Source organism: Enhydra lutris, unplaced genomic scaffold, assembly GCF_002288905.1.
Source record: "Enhydra lutris kenyoni isolate GAN:26980312 unplaced genomic scaffold, ASM228890v2 scaffoldscaffold4, whole genome shotgun sequence".
Taxonomy (NCBI): domain Eukaryota; kingdom Metazoa; phylum Chordata; class Mammalia; order Carnivora; family Mustelidae; genus Enhydra; species Enhydra lutris.
The window spans coordinates 49524385-49541582 of record NW_019154088.1 but is presented as its reverse complement, the minus strand read 5'-3'; the positions used below and the strand labels follow the sequence as shown (position 1 = coordinate 49541582).

The following is a 17198-nucleotide window of genomic DNA, read 5'->3' as shown; positions in this document are numbered from 1 at the left end:
CTGAATCTGCTTCCTGAATAGTCTGTGTTGTCTCCATGTTATCTGTTTTTCTCTTTGTTCTGGGTTCTATCTTTTATGTTAGAGGCTTCCCTCAGATGCATGTTACTCCTTGGATATCTGTTTGTGATTTAGAAGATGAACCTTAAAAGCTAATTGGAAGTTCTAGGAATGTACATGAGACTTGTTAATTCTGAATTCTATAGGGTGATTGGACCTGGGCTGCTTTTTGGAGAACCCTAATGTCAGTATCCTCAGGCTTTTTCTTGGGCTTAATGATTCTCAGAAAAGGATCTTCCCATCTTCTGCCCAGAGGACAGAAGTCTGGCCGCTTTTATTCTGGGAAATGAGTGGGTAGGGAGTCGGGGGCATCGTAGCATTTGGTTACTTAATCCCCCCACTTTTGGCATGGCATTCACACTCTGAGATTTTCTGAAGTCACCTCCAGATTTCTTCTGGTGTGAGGGAGGAATAGTTGCCTAAACTCAATGGAATTGGAGGGGAATCTCAGTATCTAACTCCTCCAAAGCTTTTACGTGTATTCCTTCTTATTTCAGAGCCTTCCTGCCACTGCCCTCCAGTATTTCTCTCCTAGTTCCAGAGATACCAGGCACTGGCAAACCTGAGCAATTTTAGGGATGCTGTACTTGATTGAACTGTTTCTTAGCTTTCTCTCTCCTGGCTTATTGTTTTGCTTTGAAAGATTCTCCTAAGTCAGTTATTATTCTGTTCTTCAGCTTCCAAAAAATGTTTGCCTTTTCTCTTTTCCTTTCTTCACATATGTATGTTTATCTCCTTTAAAAGAAGATCTTCCTGCTACACTTTTCCTGGGATTACTGGAGGGAGTAAAATTAGATGTATATATTCAAGCTGCTGTCCTAACTCAGATGTTCCTCTTGTTTTGTAATGCGTCATTACATGTTAAATTTTATATGAAAGAATTTTTTCCTCATTCTATTTCCCTTGAAATATCTCTTTATCAATACTACACTATTTTATTTATTGTTTTTTTTTTAAATTTCTTTATAATGCACTTCTTCCTTGTGGTTGTGATTTCATGTTTAACTCCTTGTAAATATGTTTTATAATGCTTCAAGTATATAGGTACATCGGGAGGATTAACCTTAGGAAATAATGAGGTAATTTCTGTCACTATTAGATTTATTTCAGAGGCTTGTGTTTGTTTTTTTTAATGCATGACTTTATTAATAAGAATTAGAATTTAAATCCAAATGTTGGAACCCTGTTTTCACACAGTGAAGACATTTTGTTCTTTTTTTTTTAAATGAAGACCGAAGTTGCTGAAGACCCTCAACAGGTTTCAACTGTTCATCTCCAACTAGGATTACCACTGGTTTTTATTGTTAGTCAGCAAGCGACATATGAAGCTGATAGAAGGACTGCAGAATGGGTTGCTTGGCGCCTTCTGGGGAAAGCAGGAGTTCTACTCTTGTTAAGGTATCTTAAACATTAAGTATTCACTGTATTTAGCAAAGCACTAGAATTTTTCTCTTTTTAAAATATGGTGATATATTCACTTGTAAATAAACTTAGATCTCTAGTAAATTTTAATATAGTTAGAACCAGTTGCTGAGCTAAAGTCTGTACATTAATTATTAGCTTGTTAAAATTTAGACCTTTAAACTTCGCTAAATGAAGATGAAGATGGAGACTGGAACATCTAGTCTCTATATATATCTAAAATATCTCAGACTCAGTAAATTATAATCTTTTTTCATAAATTGTTTTTAGTGTAAGAACTTATAGTTCTCTTTTTTTTTTTTTTTTAAAGATTTTATTTTATTTATTTGACAGAGAGATCACAAGTAGGCAGAGAGGCAGGCAGAGAGAGAGGAAGGGAAGCAGGCTCCCTGCTGTACAGAGAGCCCGATGCGGGGCTCGATCCCAGGACCCTGGGATCATGACCTGAGCCGAAGGCAGTGGCTTAACCCACTGAGCCACCCGGGTGCCCCTTATAGTTCTCTTTTATGTTGACATCCTGGATGACTGTTCTTCAGATCAGCCGTATAAAACATTTATTTCCATTTTGAAAAAGGGACTCTTTGGAAGTGGACATTCCTCAGCATGCTAACGTGGTCTTCAGAAGAGCAGAAGAGGTTAGTTATTTTATGTATTGCTCTACAATGTCTACTTATTTAAAGAAAGTTCGTAATGTGGTCATAAAATAAGCTTATTATAGAAAACAAATTCTATAAATTGCCACTATTCAAAGATTATTGCTGTTAACATTTTGGTGTTCTTTTTTTTTTTTTTTATTTTTTATTTTTTTTTTTTTTCCTTGTTCAAAAATATTTTTTTATTTTTATTTATTTTTATTTATATATTTTTTTTTTTTTTTTTTAAGAAAATTAGGATCATGCTATATATCCTACTTGTCACATAAAATTATATCTAATTACTTGCTATTGTGCTATGATGCCTGCCTTTGTACACTGTTTTGAATATCACTGGTTCTTTCCTTTGGCTAAATTTCTGGAGGTGAAGTTTGTCAAAGGAAATGGGATTTTTTAAGGCTGTTAGAATACATCATCAAATTGCCCTCGAGAAACCAGCAAGATATGGAATTCCTTGTTGCTCATACATCTTGCCACTACTGAGCATCATCATGTTAAAAAAAAAAAAATCTCTATCCACAAAGTTCCCGTTTTAATTTGCATATTTTTGATTACTAGTGAGGTTGAACATTTTTTAAAAGCTTATTCCCGTTTATTTGCCTTTGTAAATTTCTGTTAATGTTCCTTTTTCTTATGTTTCTTAAAATTTTTCTTAATTATTAAGAACTCTTTAATTCTGCACATTTCAAAATATTATATAAATATGCTAAATAATTGATGTGTTTTTGAACTGCCAGTTTAAAAAAAAAATTTTTAATTGACCTAAGTGATCTCTACACCCAACATGGGGCTCAAACTAATGATCCCAAGATCAAGAATTGGGTGCTCTACCGACTGAGCCAGCCAGCCAGATGCCCCTGAACTGCCTGATAATTTAAACTTAAATTCTCTTGCCTAGGGCTATGGCATGAATACCAGGTCAATGGTTAGAAGACTGGATTCTGTTCCTTTGGTTCTGGGACTGGATTAATAAATTAACTTCGTCAAGCTCAGTTTTCTCATTTGTGAAATATTCGCAAAACCTTCCCTTAAAACTTACAAGAAATTTATAAGACAAAATAGGAAAATACTTTGAAAACTGTAGTATTGTTCAAATGTAGTATGGGGCTAGTATGCTCTGCTTTTTGGCTAGGTCATGGAAAGAGTATTTCTGAAGCTGTTTTTTTGCTGATAGGTCAAGATCCTTAAATAAGAAGTTATAATATTTATTATTAGGAAATAGGTTTTTTGGAAAAATTAAAATTCATGATGGTTTCTGAGTTTGATGTCTTAAATTATTAAAATACAGTAAAATATAGTAATTGCTAAAATATAGTAATATAGTAATGTATAACATGTAAGATAGGTAATAAGATAGCTATCTCTGTGAGGATATTTTCTGTAAAGGATAGACGAGTCTTTTCTATGACTCTCTTTATTAAAGTCAGTGTAATTTTTTTTTTTAACCTTCTCATCAGGGCAATAATGTTCATTCTGGATTTGTATAATCATTCTTTCTCTCTCCTTTCCAGGCAAAGTGTTTGAGGGTCCTTAAAGTATAGAACTGGTTGCATAGATAGTATTGTATGCTTATATTACTGTATTATAAGCCTTGTATAGTGAGTTTAAAACATATCTCTTAGTATTGTGTTAGTTCTTCAAAATTTTTTTCCCAGGGCACTAATTAGCAATATAGTATTAAGAGTTTATACTATAGAATCTTACTGCCTAGTTCAAATCCCACTTTGTAACTCTGGGCAATTACTTGACTTCTATATGTCTCTCTCTCTCTCTCTCTCTCTTTTTCATTGTAAAGGAGGGTTAATAATAATACCTACTTTAATGAGTTGTTGGGTCAGTATATTAAAAGAAATAATGGAAAGTGCTAAATTAGCACAGGATCGAATACATTTGTAAGTACTCAATAAATACTAATACTCATCCATTTATCCTTTCCATAAGTATTTATTGTGTACCTGCCTTGTTTCAGGCACAGTCCTAGGCTGAGGATATAGCAGTGAACAAAAGTAAGTTTTTGCCCTCATGGAGTTAATATTCTAGTGGCAGGAGACAAATATAAAACCAGTATAGCTAGAATTTCAGATGGTGTTAAAGACAATGGAAAAAAAATCAAGGTAAGGTGAGAGAGTAGTCTTGGAAGACCTCACTGATTAGTAACAATAAAGCAAAGGAATATGCCTGTGGATATGTGGGGAAAGAGTCTTCTAGACCGAGAGGACACACGTGCAGAAGCCCTGAGGAGAAGAGTTGTTTGTGTTTCAGCATAGTATTATGAGGCATAGTGTTAATGCCTAGGATATTTCTTAATACCTGAGTTTTTAAAAGCCCTTTTTTAATTCCTTTCTTCAGAGCTTTTTTTTTTTTTAATAAAATCAAACAAACTGAAAAGTAGAAAAAAAATGAACAACTGTATACTTACTACCTAGATTCAGCAATTAATGTTTTATCCTATTTGCTTCACCTGTCACTTTTTCTGAAACATTCCAAAGAATACTTGATATAATGGCATTTACCCATAAATATCTAGCATGAAACTCTAAAAATTATTGTTGTTCTTCTGTGTATAACCACAATCTTATTATCACACTTAACAAAATTAACAGTAACTTGTTATATCATAGTGTAATCTCATAGCCAATTCCTACTCCAATTTTCTCGTCTTAAAATTATTTTCTATAGATGTTTTTTGTGAACCAAAATTTAGTTAAGGATTATGAATTTCATTTGGTATGTTTCTTAAATGTCATAATGTCTTCTTTTCCCTCATGATAGTGCCTTTTAGATAAATGGGCCAGGGTTTCCATATTCTGGATTTGTCTGTTTCCTTTTGCTTTTGTCTGCCTTGCTCCTTTGTTCCCTTAAGTTTCCTAAAAACTGGGAGTCAGATTGCCTAGCTCCATTAAACATTCTGGGTAAGAATACTTCACACTTCTGGTTCATTTGTATTTTATCTTATCCTAACGTGGAGGATGTCTGGTTTTCTCACATAATGATGCCACCTTTGATTACTGAATTAAGGTAGAGACAGTTAATTCTCTACATCATAAGATGCATTTCCCTTATCCAATAAGCAGATAAACTGTAGGTAGAAATGCAAACAAAACCACTAGAGATACTAGTACTTACCCCCCAGAGTGGCTAAAAATTTAAGAAGTAACAATAGCAAGTGTTTGTAAGAAGGTAGAGTTACAAGAACTTTTGGTAGGAGTAAAAATTAGTACAATGAAAATTGGAAAAATATCTGGCAGTGCTTCCTAAAGCTGAGGCTACGTATATATCATGTGAACCAGCTGTTTCATTCCTAAGCATTGCCCAGCAGAAATGTGTATACACGTGCACCAAAAGACAGCTATAGTAATGTTCCTAGCAGTTAGTATTTATAATGGTCCAAAGCTGGAAATAACACATGTCCTTAAGCAATAGAGTGGATAAACACATACATGCATATGGTACATACTAGTATATTCATATAATGAATTCATCATTGGAAAAGAATAAACTGCTTTTGAATGTAACATGAATATACTTCACAAATAGTGTTGAGCAAAAGAAGTGGTCACAGAAAGATTATAAGCTGTATATAATTCTATTATATAAATTTAAAACTGGCAAAATTTATAGATGGTGATGAAGGTCAGAATAGTGATTACCTTTGGGGGATGGTGATGACAGGGAGAGGCAAGGAGATGGCCTCTGGGTGTGCTGGTAATGTTCTGTATCTTAACCTGTGTGGTGATTATATAAGTGTATCAGCTCTATAAAAATTCATCAAACTATACACTTACAATTTGTGTTCTTCCTTTGTGGATATTGTATTTGAATAAAAATGTTTATTACCACAATATCTATGTATACTCCAAACAAATTTGGTTTGACTTTAATCATTATACATTTTAACCCCATTATTATTTCCACAGAAGTAATAAGTTGCTCACTTTGTAATATTAAAAAGATGAATATGTGATATCAAAGAACAAACACACTTTAGAGTTATTTTATAGCTTTATTCTCATGCACAGTTACAGTCAAGAATGATTTATTAAAATAATCTAGTGGCCTAAAATTTCATGTTTTTAAGATGTGATAGTTGGGTATTAAGTGAAAGAGATTTCAATGGAATAATCTCAGTGGGTTAGATTTGGTATTCTTAAAATACCTGGGGCAAATTGTAGTTTTAAATGTTTTTAGCTAAATTTTAGCAGAATTATTATAGGATGAGATACTATTTTGAATATATCTGTGAAATATCTAAATAATTTTGATTGGTTCTGTTTATGATTAAGTTGTGTGTGTGTGTGTGTGTATTCCTTTTATATTGAGTTAGGACATGCTGTTATGTGTGAAATGTTGCAGACTTCAGTATAATATAATTGTGACAGGCAAGTGAGACTTCTAGTTGTTTTTTGCCTTTTTTTTTCATTAGTATACACTATCTTTAGATAAAATATGCTTTGGATACTTTTCATAATGATTATGGAATTCCCTTTTTTGTTTTATTTAAAACTGAAGTTCTAAAGATTTAGTTTCATTTTAATATCAAACAAGTAAAACATTTTTATTAAAATGCTTTGGTATATTTTTAGTCATGATTTTAAAAATGAGTGTGTTTCTAGGGAGTGCCAGTGGAATTTTTGGTCTTACATGATGTTGATTTAATAATATCCCGTGTGGAAAGTAATATGCACATTGAAGAAATACAAGAAGATGAAGATGAGGACATGGCAAGTCCAGATATGGGTAATAAGTTTTGTGATGCTCCTTCCCCCTCCACCCCCTATTTGTGCTTGGCACCTATAAGATCAGTGAAATTTCAGTGAATTAACTTTCTCATAGAATGTTTTGACAGTCAAGACTGTGAACTATGAAAATACCTGGAGAAACCTATTTTGAATAATATCTTACCAAGTTAATTTGGTAGAAAAGGTAAGGATGCTATATTTTGTTGAGTGTAATACATTTCATTGTTACATGCCAGGCTTCTAGCTTTCCACATCTGTGCCTTTATCTTCTAAATCGGTTCTTTCAGCCCTCCTGGTCTCTTCCATGTTTAGAAAAAATGACCTAGGAGCCACAACTTGGTATTTTACTTTTCTTTTTCCTATTAAGATATGAAATTCTAGTAAATATTGTTGGATTTGTAATTGTAAATAAATCTGATTATTGACAGTTTGGGAGTAAATTTCAGTAACATTTAAAACTTCTTTTTTAACCCATTTCATTCCTTTTTATTGTACTTATTGCTTATGTTTTTGAAGTATTCTGTAGTTTCAAGGCTATTCTCCTACACATTATTTACTTTGATTGAGTTGGTTGATGTCCCCTTCATTTTGTAGATGAAGAATCTGTGGTTTAGCAGGGAAATGTTGGAAGAAGAGGACAAGAATGGATTAGAAAATAAGAAAGGGGGGCACCTGGGTGGCTCAGTGGGTTAAAGCCTCTGCTTTTGGCTCGGGTCATGATCTCAGGGTCCTGGGATTGAGCCATATCGGGCTCTCTGCTCAGCGGGGAGCCTGCTTCCTCCTCTCTCTCTGCCTGCCTCTCTGCCTATTTGTGATCTATCTGTCAAATAAATGAATAAAATCTTAAAAAAAAAGAAAATAAGAAAGAACTGGAAGGAAATGAAAATATGTGAATAAGAAGGAAAAAATATAGTAAATAGGAAAATATGCCTTTATTAATTTTGGCATTGAAGTTGTAACTTGTTAGTGTCATGGAATGTGGTGTTTTAAAGTTCCTTTAAGTTAGTAGAGTATAACTCTTATGTTTCAGATTTGAACACTAAGGGAGAGTTATGTGACTGACTAGAGTCACATGGCTGAAACCTGCGGAGATGCACTGTAATTCAGATCTAATATTTTTATTTTATAGTATTAGAAGTCATTTGAAAATAATACTCTCATTTGTAAATTGTCTTCCTCCATTCCTTTCTTTGTAATGTGTTATTATAAAGAATTATGAACTTAGCATAAAGTAGACAGGATAATAGAACAAATCTCCTTGTATCCATTACCTGGCCCCACCCAACCACCATCAATTCATGGCTATCCTGTTCCAGTCACTGCCCACCCCTTATTATTTTGTTGCAAATCCCAAATATAGAGTTTCATCCACAAAGATTTCCCTGTATATTTCAGAAATATAAGGATTCTCCTTTTAAAATGAACTTAATGAGCACTGGGTGTTGTATGCAACCGATGACTCACTGAATTCTACTTCAGAAACTAATAATAGAGTATATGTTAATTAAATGGAAATTAAATAAAAAATTGAAAAAAATAAAAAATGAGCATAATTGGGGCACCTGGGTGGCTTAGTTCGTCAAGTGTCCAATTCTTGATTTTGGCACAGGTCATGATCTCAGGGTCATGAGATCAAGCCCTGTGTTGGGCTCTTTTATGTCTTAGAGCCTTCATATATATTTTTCCTTTTGCCTAAGACATTTTTCTAAAAAGTTTGGATTCTCTAGCTGGAAGGCTTTGGCTCTCCGTATCTGAATCTCCTTATTACAATGTCTCAGGTACCATTTTCTTTCCTTAAACTGACACAATTTATAACTATGTGTTTATTCAGTGATGAGTTTATTGTCTGACTTTTCTGTAAATAGGAGCTCCACGTGGTCAGGGACTAAGTCTGTTTTGTTTACTGTTTTCCCTACTGTCCATCACAGTGCTTGTCATACAGTAGAATTTGTATTTATATAAGTTATGCATTTAAATATACATTAATTTGTTTTTGAACATTTTAGATATTCAAGATGATGAAGTGGCAGAAACTGTTTACAGAGATAGGAAGAGACAGTTGCCTTTGGAACTCACGGTGGAACTGACAGAAGAGACTTTTAACACGACAGTAGTGGCTTCTGATAGCATAGTGCTTTTCTATGCTGGTTGTGAGTATGAGTCTTCAGAGTCAGGGAGTATTATGTATTAGAGGATTCAAAGTGGGTGCATTTTATTTTTGCATTCTGTATATTGCATGTTGTAGAATAACATAGTATTCATATGTCCCAACTAGACTGCACATATTGAAAGATTTACTAATTTACTAATTTAGAAAAATTACCAATTCATGCTGATGTTTTTAATATATGAACAGTCTTATGGATCTGTAAGACATATACTCCTTTTAACTTCAAGAAAAAGCCCTTCAACTATTTTCCTTGCACTATGAGTGCAGAAAATTAGTTGCATTTAGAATCCTCTTAAATGATTGCATACTATTGGGTACTGTATACTAGAATATTTCTTATGAAGGAATAACAGTCTTGGGAAACCCTATAAATTAGTACGTTTGTAAATGTATAGGTGCGGATGCTTTGGAGATACGCATGTTGCAGTATCTGTTGAATTTTTTATTTTAATGTAGGGCAAGCTGTATCCATGGCATTTCTGCAGTCCTATATCGATTTGGCAATTAAATTAAAAGGTATGTAATATGGTATGCATGCTTATTTTCTTGATTTTAAGCTATAGCTATTTGCAAAACCATCATGCTAAAGATGAAGAAAACCACGTAAAATTTCACGTTTTTTATTTGTGTCTCCAACATTACATTAATGAACCATAAGTTTCAGAAATGCTCAGAAGCATTCATCTTGGTTCTTTTCATGGAACTGTCTTCAGTAGTAGGTAGAGAGCCTATGTACTAAGTACTTGTGGCCACACAGTTAATCCAGTAATCATTTTGGCTGAATTCACTTAGCAAACATTTATTGAGTGCCTACTCTTGAGCCAGTTTCTATTAAATATTAAATGAATACTAAATACACTTAAACAAAAATGTGACAGATAAGACCCAATCTCACAGTCTAACCAAACATCTAAGATCTCAGTGTTCTTAAAGCTGTTTAGTTAGCTCCTTATGGACTGGGATATTTCTTAATAGCCAAAGTCTTTTAACTGTTCTATGAAAACCTGATCCCGGGGGTAGGTAAATAAGAATTCAAGGAATAGACTTGAATTCAAGAAATGGGCTTGAATTCAAAATACCTATGCCATTGTTCTAGCAAAGACATAAGGAGAGGTAGGGAGGCATGTTAATAAGAGAGAGGTAATGATGGATTAGGATAATGTTTTATAATCATTTGAATAAGAATGCATCATGCTTCATATCTGTAATACGCCTTTTCCTACTGTTTTTCTTAGCTATTCTAATTAATTAGGCTTATTATTTTAGCTACTTTAGGAATGTATCCACCATTTAGTTTTTTGGGGCATTAGCTTACAGGTTCTTTCAATTTTTAGTAAGTTCTTTGTGGGTAGATACCATATCTTGTACTTAGTTCACTGGACTTGGCATATTGACTTACATTGTAGAATATTTGGGGTTTAATAATTGTTGAATAAATGAATAAGCTAATAGTATATAACTTATTTATATTCTAGGGACTTTTTTGAACTGAAGAAATTAATTCCAGAAAGTCAGTCCTAAATATAACATGTTCTATGGTAATAAAAACATAAGAGATTTAAAAAATCACTTTGAACCATTTTTCCTCAGGTCATTTCTCAACCACATTTGATCCAACTTCTGATTTCTTCATTACCCAAGTGAAGAGGCGATTAAGTCTCAGATAATGTAATTCCTAATATATTTTTAAAAAATCCTGTTACTCTTTCAGATTCTCCTTCCTAGTTGCAATCTATGGAAAGATTTAAATTTCTTTTTTTAGGTTCTCCAGCCTCATTGGCAAAAAATTAGGAAAAGGAAAAAGGAAGGGAGGAAAAATATAAGCCATAATGAAGAAATAATTGGATAATGTCCCTGAATAATAGAATTATCCCCCAACCCAGCCCATTTGTCAATACCAAATGAAATGGAAACAGATTCCTTTACATTCTTCTCTGTTAATGAACAAATAAAGAGACTCCCAGGCCCCTCAGTGCAAGGACTCTGAGTTGTATTTGTAGAATAAAAAAGCAGATAACCAACCCAAGACTTGATTTTCTTTTTCATTTAGGACATTCTATATGAGTAACAATCCTTTTAGTAATTAGATAATCAGATAAAGGGACTGTTTTAGAAGTTCAGGGGGCTTAATGTAGAAACACATAGTATGGGTACGCTCTACTATCCCATACATACTATGCCAAATTGGAAGACTATTGTAATACTTTGGGCATTGGGTCCTATAACTTTTCATGTTGACTTCGTGGGGAAAAAGTCACTTCTTATCTAAGACGATGAAGAATATTTTATACTCAGTCACAAGGTGGCAGCAAATATCAAATTTTTATACCTACCCGTACCTAGTAGCTGTAGCTAAGAGAATCTGGGTTTGTTTTTTTGTTTTAAATATTTAAATTAGGAACACCTTTGGAAATTCATGCATTGATCAGGTATCAGGGATGTAATACTGCAGACATCTTAGACTCTACTGGCAGATGAACATGGAAAAGGGACCCAAAAATAGAGCAGCAAAGGAGGTGGGAAAATAAGCCAGTTGGGGAAGGGGTTGCAAAATCAAGGGACGAGAGTGTCCGGTAGAAGCCATTCATGCTGATGAGAGGTTAAAAAAGAATGGGCTAAAAATATTGTTAAGTCTACACAACTGAGTTTTCTACATTAATATTTATAAAATGTGCATTTCCTGTTGTTTAGGCACATCCACTATGCTGCTTGCTAGAGTGAACTGTGCAGATTGGTCTGATTTATGTACTAAGCAAAATGTTACTGAATTTCCTGTTGTGAAGATGTATAAGGAAGGTGAGACCCCGGTGTCTTACACTGGAATGTTAGGAACCGAAGATCTCCTAAAATTTATCCAGCTGTGAGTATTCAGCTTCTCCCTAAGACTTCTAAATTTTGAGGTCTATAAACTTAATTCCCATACTTTGTAGACGCACCTTGAAAAGGTTAAGGAGTAAGGAAATGAGATCACAGGAGAAGGTGAAGAGAGCTTATTCCTTCACTTTGGGGGAGGTCGAGGTTGTGTTTAATGAGGGTTTTTTTCTTTTTTAAATTATAATAGTATTTGTCTTTATTTTGTCAGATATTTACCCTGTGGAATATAGTGTTCACCAGTGTCAGTATGTTTTATTTTTTTTGCAACCTGAAAAGTATCCTTAAAAATTAATTTTGAATATAGCTATCTATTCATTCAGCAACAGGATTTCATGCCCAGTGAACATAACATCAGCCCAAGAAGCAGAAGAGTATTTAAGTGGGGAATTACATAAAGACCTGATCTCCTACTCTAGTGTGTCGGTGCTGGGACTGTTTAGCCCAAACATGACAACAGGTAAGGAGTTAGGTAATAGTTTAAAACTTGATTGCTAGTTTTTAAAAAAATGAATTAATATCTTTTTCAATGATAGAGAACTCAAATTACAGAATTTTGAAATTAAACTTGAAGGAAAAAATCCAAGATTATTTAGTTGTTAAATTTATTTATTTATTTTTTTAAAAAAGATTTTATTTATTTATTTGACAGACAGAGGTCACAAGTAGGCAGAGAGGCAGGCAGAGAGAGAGGTGGAAGCAGGCTCCCCGTGGAGCAGAGAGCCCAATGTGGGGCTCACTCCCAGGACCCTGGGATCATGACCCAAGCTCGAAGGCAGAGGCTTAACCCACTGAGCCACTCAGGCGCCCCCAAGTTTATTTATTTATTTAAAGATTTTATTTATTTATTAGAGAGAGAGAGAGTGAGAGAGAGAGAGAGAGAGAGAGAGAGAACATGAGGGGCAAGGTCAGAGGGAGAAGCAGTCTCCCTGCTGAGCAGGAAGCCCGATGCCGGACTCGATCCTAGGACTCTGGGATCATGACCTGAGCCAGAGGCAGTTGCTTAACCAGCTGAGCCACCCAGGTGCCCTAGTTGTTAAATTTTGATATAATTCTTTCCCTCTTTTCTCTGTGTAACTATGTATTGTATATTTGTATATATTTTAATGTAATTGGGCTAGTGCTGTGTATCTAGGTTAGTATCTTGCTGTTTTAATTTAATATTACATGGGTGCTTTTTTCCCCTATGATTAATATTCTTCAAAATCATCATGGCTATGTATTTGGATGCATATACCATAATTTATTTAACTGTTTACCAACAAATAAGATCTGTTGTTTCACTTTTTTCTTTTTGCTATAAAGAATTTTTTAATTTATGCATCTATCTGTGGAATTTAGACTATTTAATGGGTATAGATTCCCAGTAGGAGGATAACTTTATGTTTTCTATAAGCTGTGTGTTATGTGTTATTCATTTTTTAAAAATGGGGTTTTAGTGCTTGTCTAATGAATTACTATGAGATTTTTATGTATTAAGGATATTAGATTCTTGTTATTTTGTTTCAGTTATTTCCCCCCAGTTTGGTTGTTAGCTTTAATAATTTTGTATTTAGCAGTTTAAAATTTGTTTTCAAATGTATTGATTTTGAGATTTATCCACTGATTTCAGTTATAGAAAATCTCTATCATCCTTATCAGTTAATAGTCACCTATATTTTCTTCTTGCTTTAATTTATATTTTTTATACTAATTTATATTGTCTTCTTGCTTTGAATATTTTTCTTTTTTTAAAATTTTGATAAAATACATGTAACAAAATTTACCACCTTAACTGATTCAGCATATAGTTCACTAGTGTCAAATATATTTACATTGTTGTACAGCTAATCTCCAGAATTTTTTTCATTTTGCAAAACCAAAACCCTGTCCCTGTTCAACAGCTCTCTGTTTCCCTATTTCCCTAGCCCCTGAAAGCCTCAATTCCTACTTTATATCTCAGTGAGTCTGACTTGTCTCTTATTGGCTGGCTTATTTCACTTAGCAGGATGTCTTTAAGATTGAGCCTTGTTCTATCATGTGTCAGAATTTCCTTCCCTTTAGGGGCCTATGGGTGGCACTGTTGGTTAAGCATCTGAGTCTCGGTTTGGGCTTAGATCTTGATTTGGGGTCTTGAGATAAGGCTCTGAGCTTAGAGAGGCATCTGCTAGAGTTTCTCTTTTTCCCTCTGCCCCTCCCTACTCTCTCTCTCTCTTTCTTGCTCTCTCTTCTCTCTCTCTTTAAAATAAATAAATCTTTAAAAAAAGGAATTTCCTTCTTTTTAAGGGCTGAGTAAAATTACATTGTATGTATGTAAAACATTTTATTTATCCATTCATCTGTTGACTAACATTTGGGTTGTTTTCACCTCTTGGCTATTGTGCATAATGCTTCTGTGAACATGGGTGAACATACTGTTTTCCCTAGTGGCTGTACCATTTTATATTCCCACCACTAGTATACAAGTGTTCTGACTTCTCCACATCCTCACCAACATTGTTATTTTCTGGTTTTTTGATACTAGCCATGCTCATGGGTGTGAGGTTTTGATTTGATTGTGGTTTTGATTTTTACTTTCCTGATAAATAGTGATACTGAGCATCTTTTAATGTGCTTGTTGGACATTTGTATCTCTTCTTTGGAGAAGTGTCTATTCAAGTCCCATGCTCGTTTTTTAAGGAGGCTGTTGTTGTTGAGTTGCAGGAATTCTTTATTTATTCTGGAAATCAACCCCTTATAATATATATATGAATTGCATATATTTTCTTCTGTTCCATAGCATGTCTTTCTACTCTGTTGATTGTGTTCTTTGATTTTTTTTTTTTTTTTTTTAAGTCTTTAACTATTTGGATATTTTTATGCATGGTATGAGGTTAGGGGCCAACTTTATTTTGTCTGAATAGTTAATAGTTAATAGTCCTTTTTTCTTTCTTTCTTTTTTTTTTGATGCCACCATCACCATATTAAATCCATGTTTGTATTTGTGTGTGTCTCTGTGTATCTGTTTAAATATTTTCTATTTTATTCACTTTTATTTCCCTGTCAATACCTAATCTATTCATTTTTTTAAAAAAGATTTATTTATTTATTTGAGAGATAGAGAAAGCAAGGTGAGGAGCAGAAGGAGAGAGAGACAAGGCGGCTGTGTCCTGAGCACACAGCCCAATATGGGGCTCTGTCCTAGGACCCTGAGATCATGACCTGAGCTGAAATCAAGAGTTGGACGCTTAACCGACTGATCCACCCAGGCACACCCCTCTAATCTATTAGTTTTATAATACATGTTGAAATATATAATTGGGTCAACTCTTTTGTTTGTCTTTTATACATTTTCTTACTTTTTTTTGCCTGTTGGCTCTTCCAGGTGAACTTTAATCATTTATACATATTGTCTAAACTTATTTGTGTTTCTGTTGCTTGTTTTATGCTTTCTTTACTTAGTTTAGTCTACATGGAGAATGCTTCTTTTGGTTTTATTTTCCCCAGAGCCAGAGAAGATGTTCTTTTTTTTTTTTTTTAAAGATTTTATTTATTATTTGACAGAGACACACATGGAGAGAGGGAACACAAGTAGGGGGAGTGGGAGAGGGAGAAGCAGGCTTCCTGCCAGGCAGGGAGCCCGATGTGGGGCTCAATTCCGGGACCTGGGATCATGACCTGAGCTGAAGGCAGGTATTTAACAACTAAACCAGCCAGGCACCCCATAGAGAAGATATTCTTTAAAAAAAACAAACAAAAATATTAGAATCTATAAAATTAAAGACCATTTTAATGATTTTTGACTGCTTCTATGGAAGATGAGAATGCTTTTAATTTCTTCTGTCATTTTTTTCTTTATATGGGCCTCTATAGTCTTGTATTATAGATTCAAATTATCAGTATTACTGAACTTCAGTATTTTTGCTTTATATATTTCTCTTTCAAAAATTTTTTTCATTTATATTTCCAACATTTTATTATGAAAATTTTCAAACATACAGCAAAGTTGAAAGATTTTATAGTGAACATCCATATACCTACCGTCTAGATTCTACTATTGGCATTTAACTTGTACTTGATTTAGCACATACCTGTGCATCTGTCCATCCTTCCACCTGTCAATTAATTCATCTTATTTTTGGTGCATTTCATATTAATGTTTTTTCATTCAGCTTTGAAACAGCACTTATAGCAATTAATTGTTAGTTTTACATAGCATCATAGACTATAGTGTTCTTTTAATATCACAACTTCTCTATTTTTAGACTCTATTTTTTCTAGCTTTATAGGAATGGCTTTCAGTAAGTAGTAAAGGAAGGGTACACAGGGGTTTGTTTTGTTTTTTCTAACCAGTATTATTGTTAGAATGTTATTCTCTTGCCTTTCCATATGGATAACTTCTTGAATTGACTGTGTAACAAAACCTTTAGTGTTTTTTTCATCACAGGTTAGCTGTTTGTATTTATCCTGCAAACCTGCCCCCTTATTTTTCTCTAATTTAAGATGAATTTCAAATTCTGAATAAAATCTTTTAAGGATATTTTTCTGGGAAGAGTATCCCCGTGTAGCATCATATCTGTAGATAACAGATACTGTTAACTAGTTATTAAATTCTGCTTTCTACAAATTCTGTCTAGCAGTTGTTCCCCTCTATGTTGTCTTCAAAATCTTTTAAAATAAAAGCCAAAAGAACTTACTAGAAGGAAATAATATGAATGCGTGTTCTGTGGCTTCCCGTCTTAAAAGGCAAAATCCTAGAGAGGACAGCTTTTTCATTTGTATTCTCTTTATGAAAAATTGTGAAGTGAATGAGTCTGTGTTTTACTCCTTTGTCTTTGCCTTTCTAATGTTTTTGCTTCTACCCATTGACTTTTTCTTCCGAGCTACTGCAGGTGCTTGGTGCCCTGAGGTTGTCTATTATTTACTCTGGGCTTCCTTCCAAAAAGAATTAAGGCCTTCAGATAATAAAAAGCACAAATACAATAAAATCATTAAAACAAGAGTAAGAGTTAAGCCATAAAAGATCAGGGGATAATTGTGTAGAACATTTAGAAAACACTGCAGTTGGTCATAAAACTTAACCTTAGGCAATCTGGCAGCAATCAGAAACAGAAAGATGAAATTTTTGCTTTCTTATCATCATTATATAATAAATGGCAATATAAAACTTTCCCCTGATTGTAAATGCTGAGAGGGATTTTTCATAATTCTTTTAATGTAAAAGATATAGGGAACAGTATACTTTGATCATTTATATAAATGATAAGATTTACACATAATTATCTCTTAACAAAAGTCAAAAAAGTATAGGGGCACCTGGGTAGCTCA

At 33.8% G+C, this 17198-nt stretch overlaps 1 protein-coding gene across 3 annotated transcripts in view; it reads left to right on the top strand.

Annotated features, from left to right (window-relative positions):
• LOC111140203 (thioredoxin domain containing 16) overlaps positions 1-17198 on the top strand; it is a 108427-nt gene that overhangs the window by 61386 nt on the left and 29843 nt on the right. For all 3 annotated transcript variants that reach the window (XM_022492552.1, XM_022492547.1, XM_022492541.1), the window contains exons 10-16: positions 1289-1455; positions 2054-2114; positions 6746-6869; positions 8878-9021; positions 9498-9557; positions 11733-11901; positions 12236-12372. In XM_022492552.1, coding sequence (XP_022348260.1) covers positions 1289-1455; positions 2054-2114; positions 6746-6869; positions 8878-9021; positions 9498-9557; positions 11733-11901; positions 12236-12372 — 862 coding nt within the window. The remainder of the gene's footprint in view (positions 1-1288; positions 1456-2053; positions 2115-6745; positions 6870-8877; positions 9022-9497; positions 9558-11732; positions 11902-12235; positions 12373-17198) is intronic.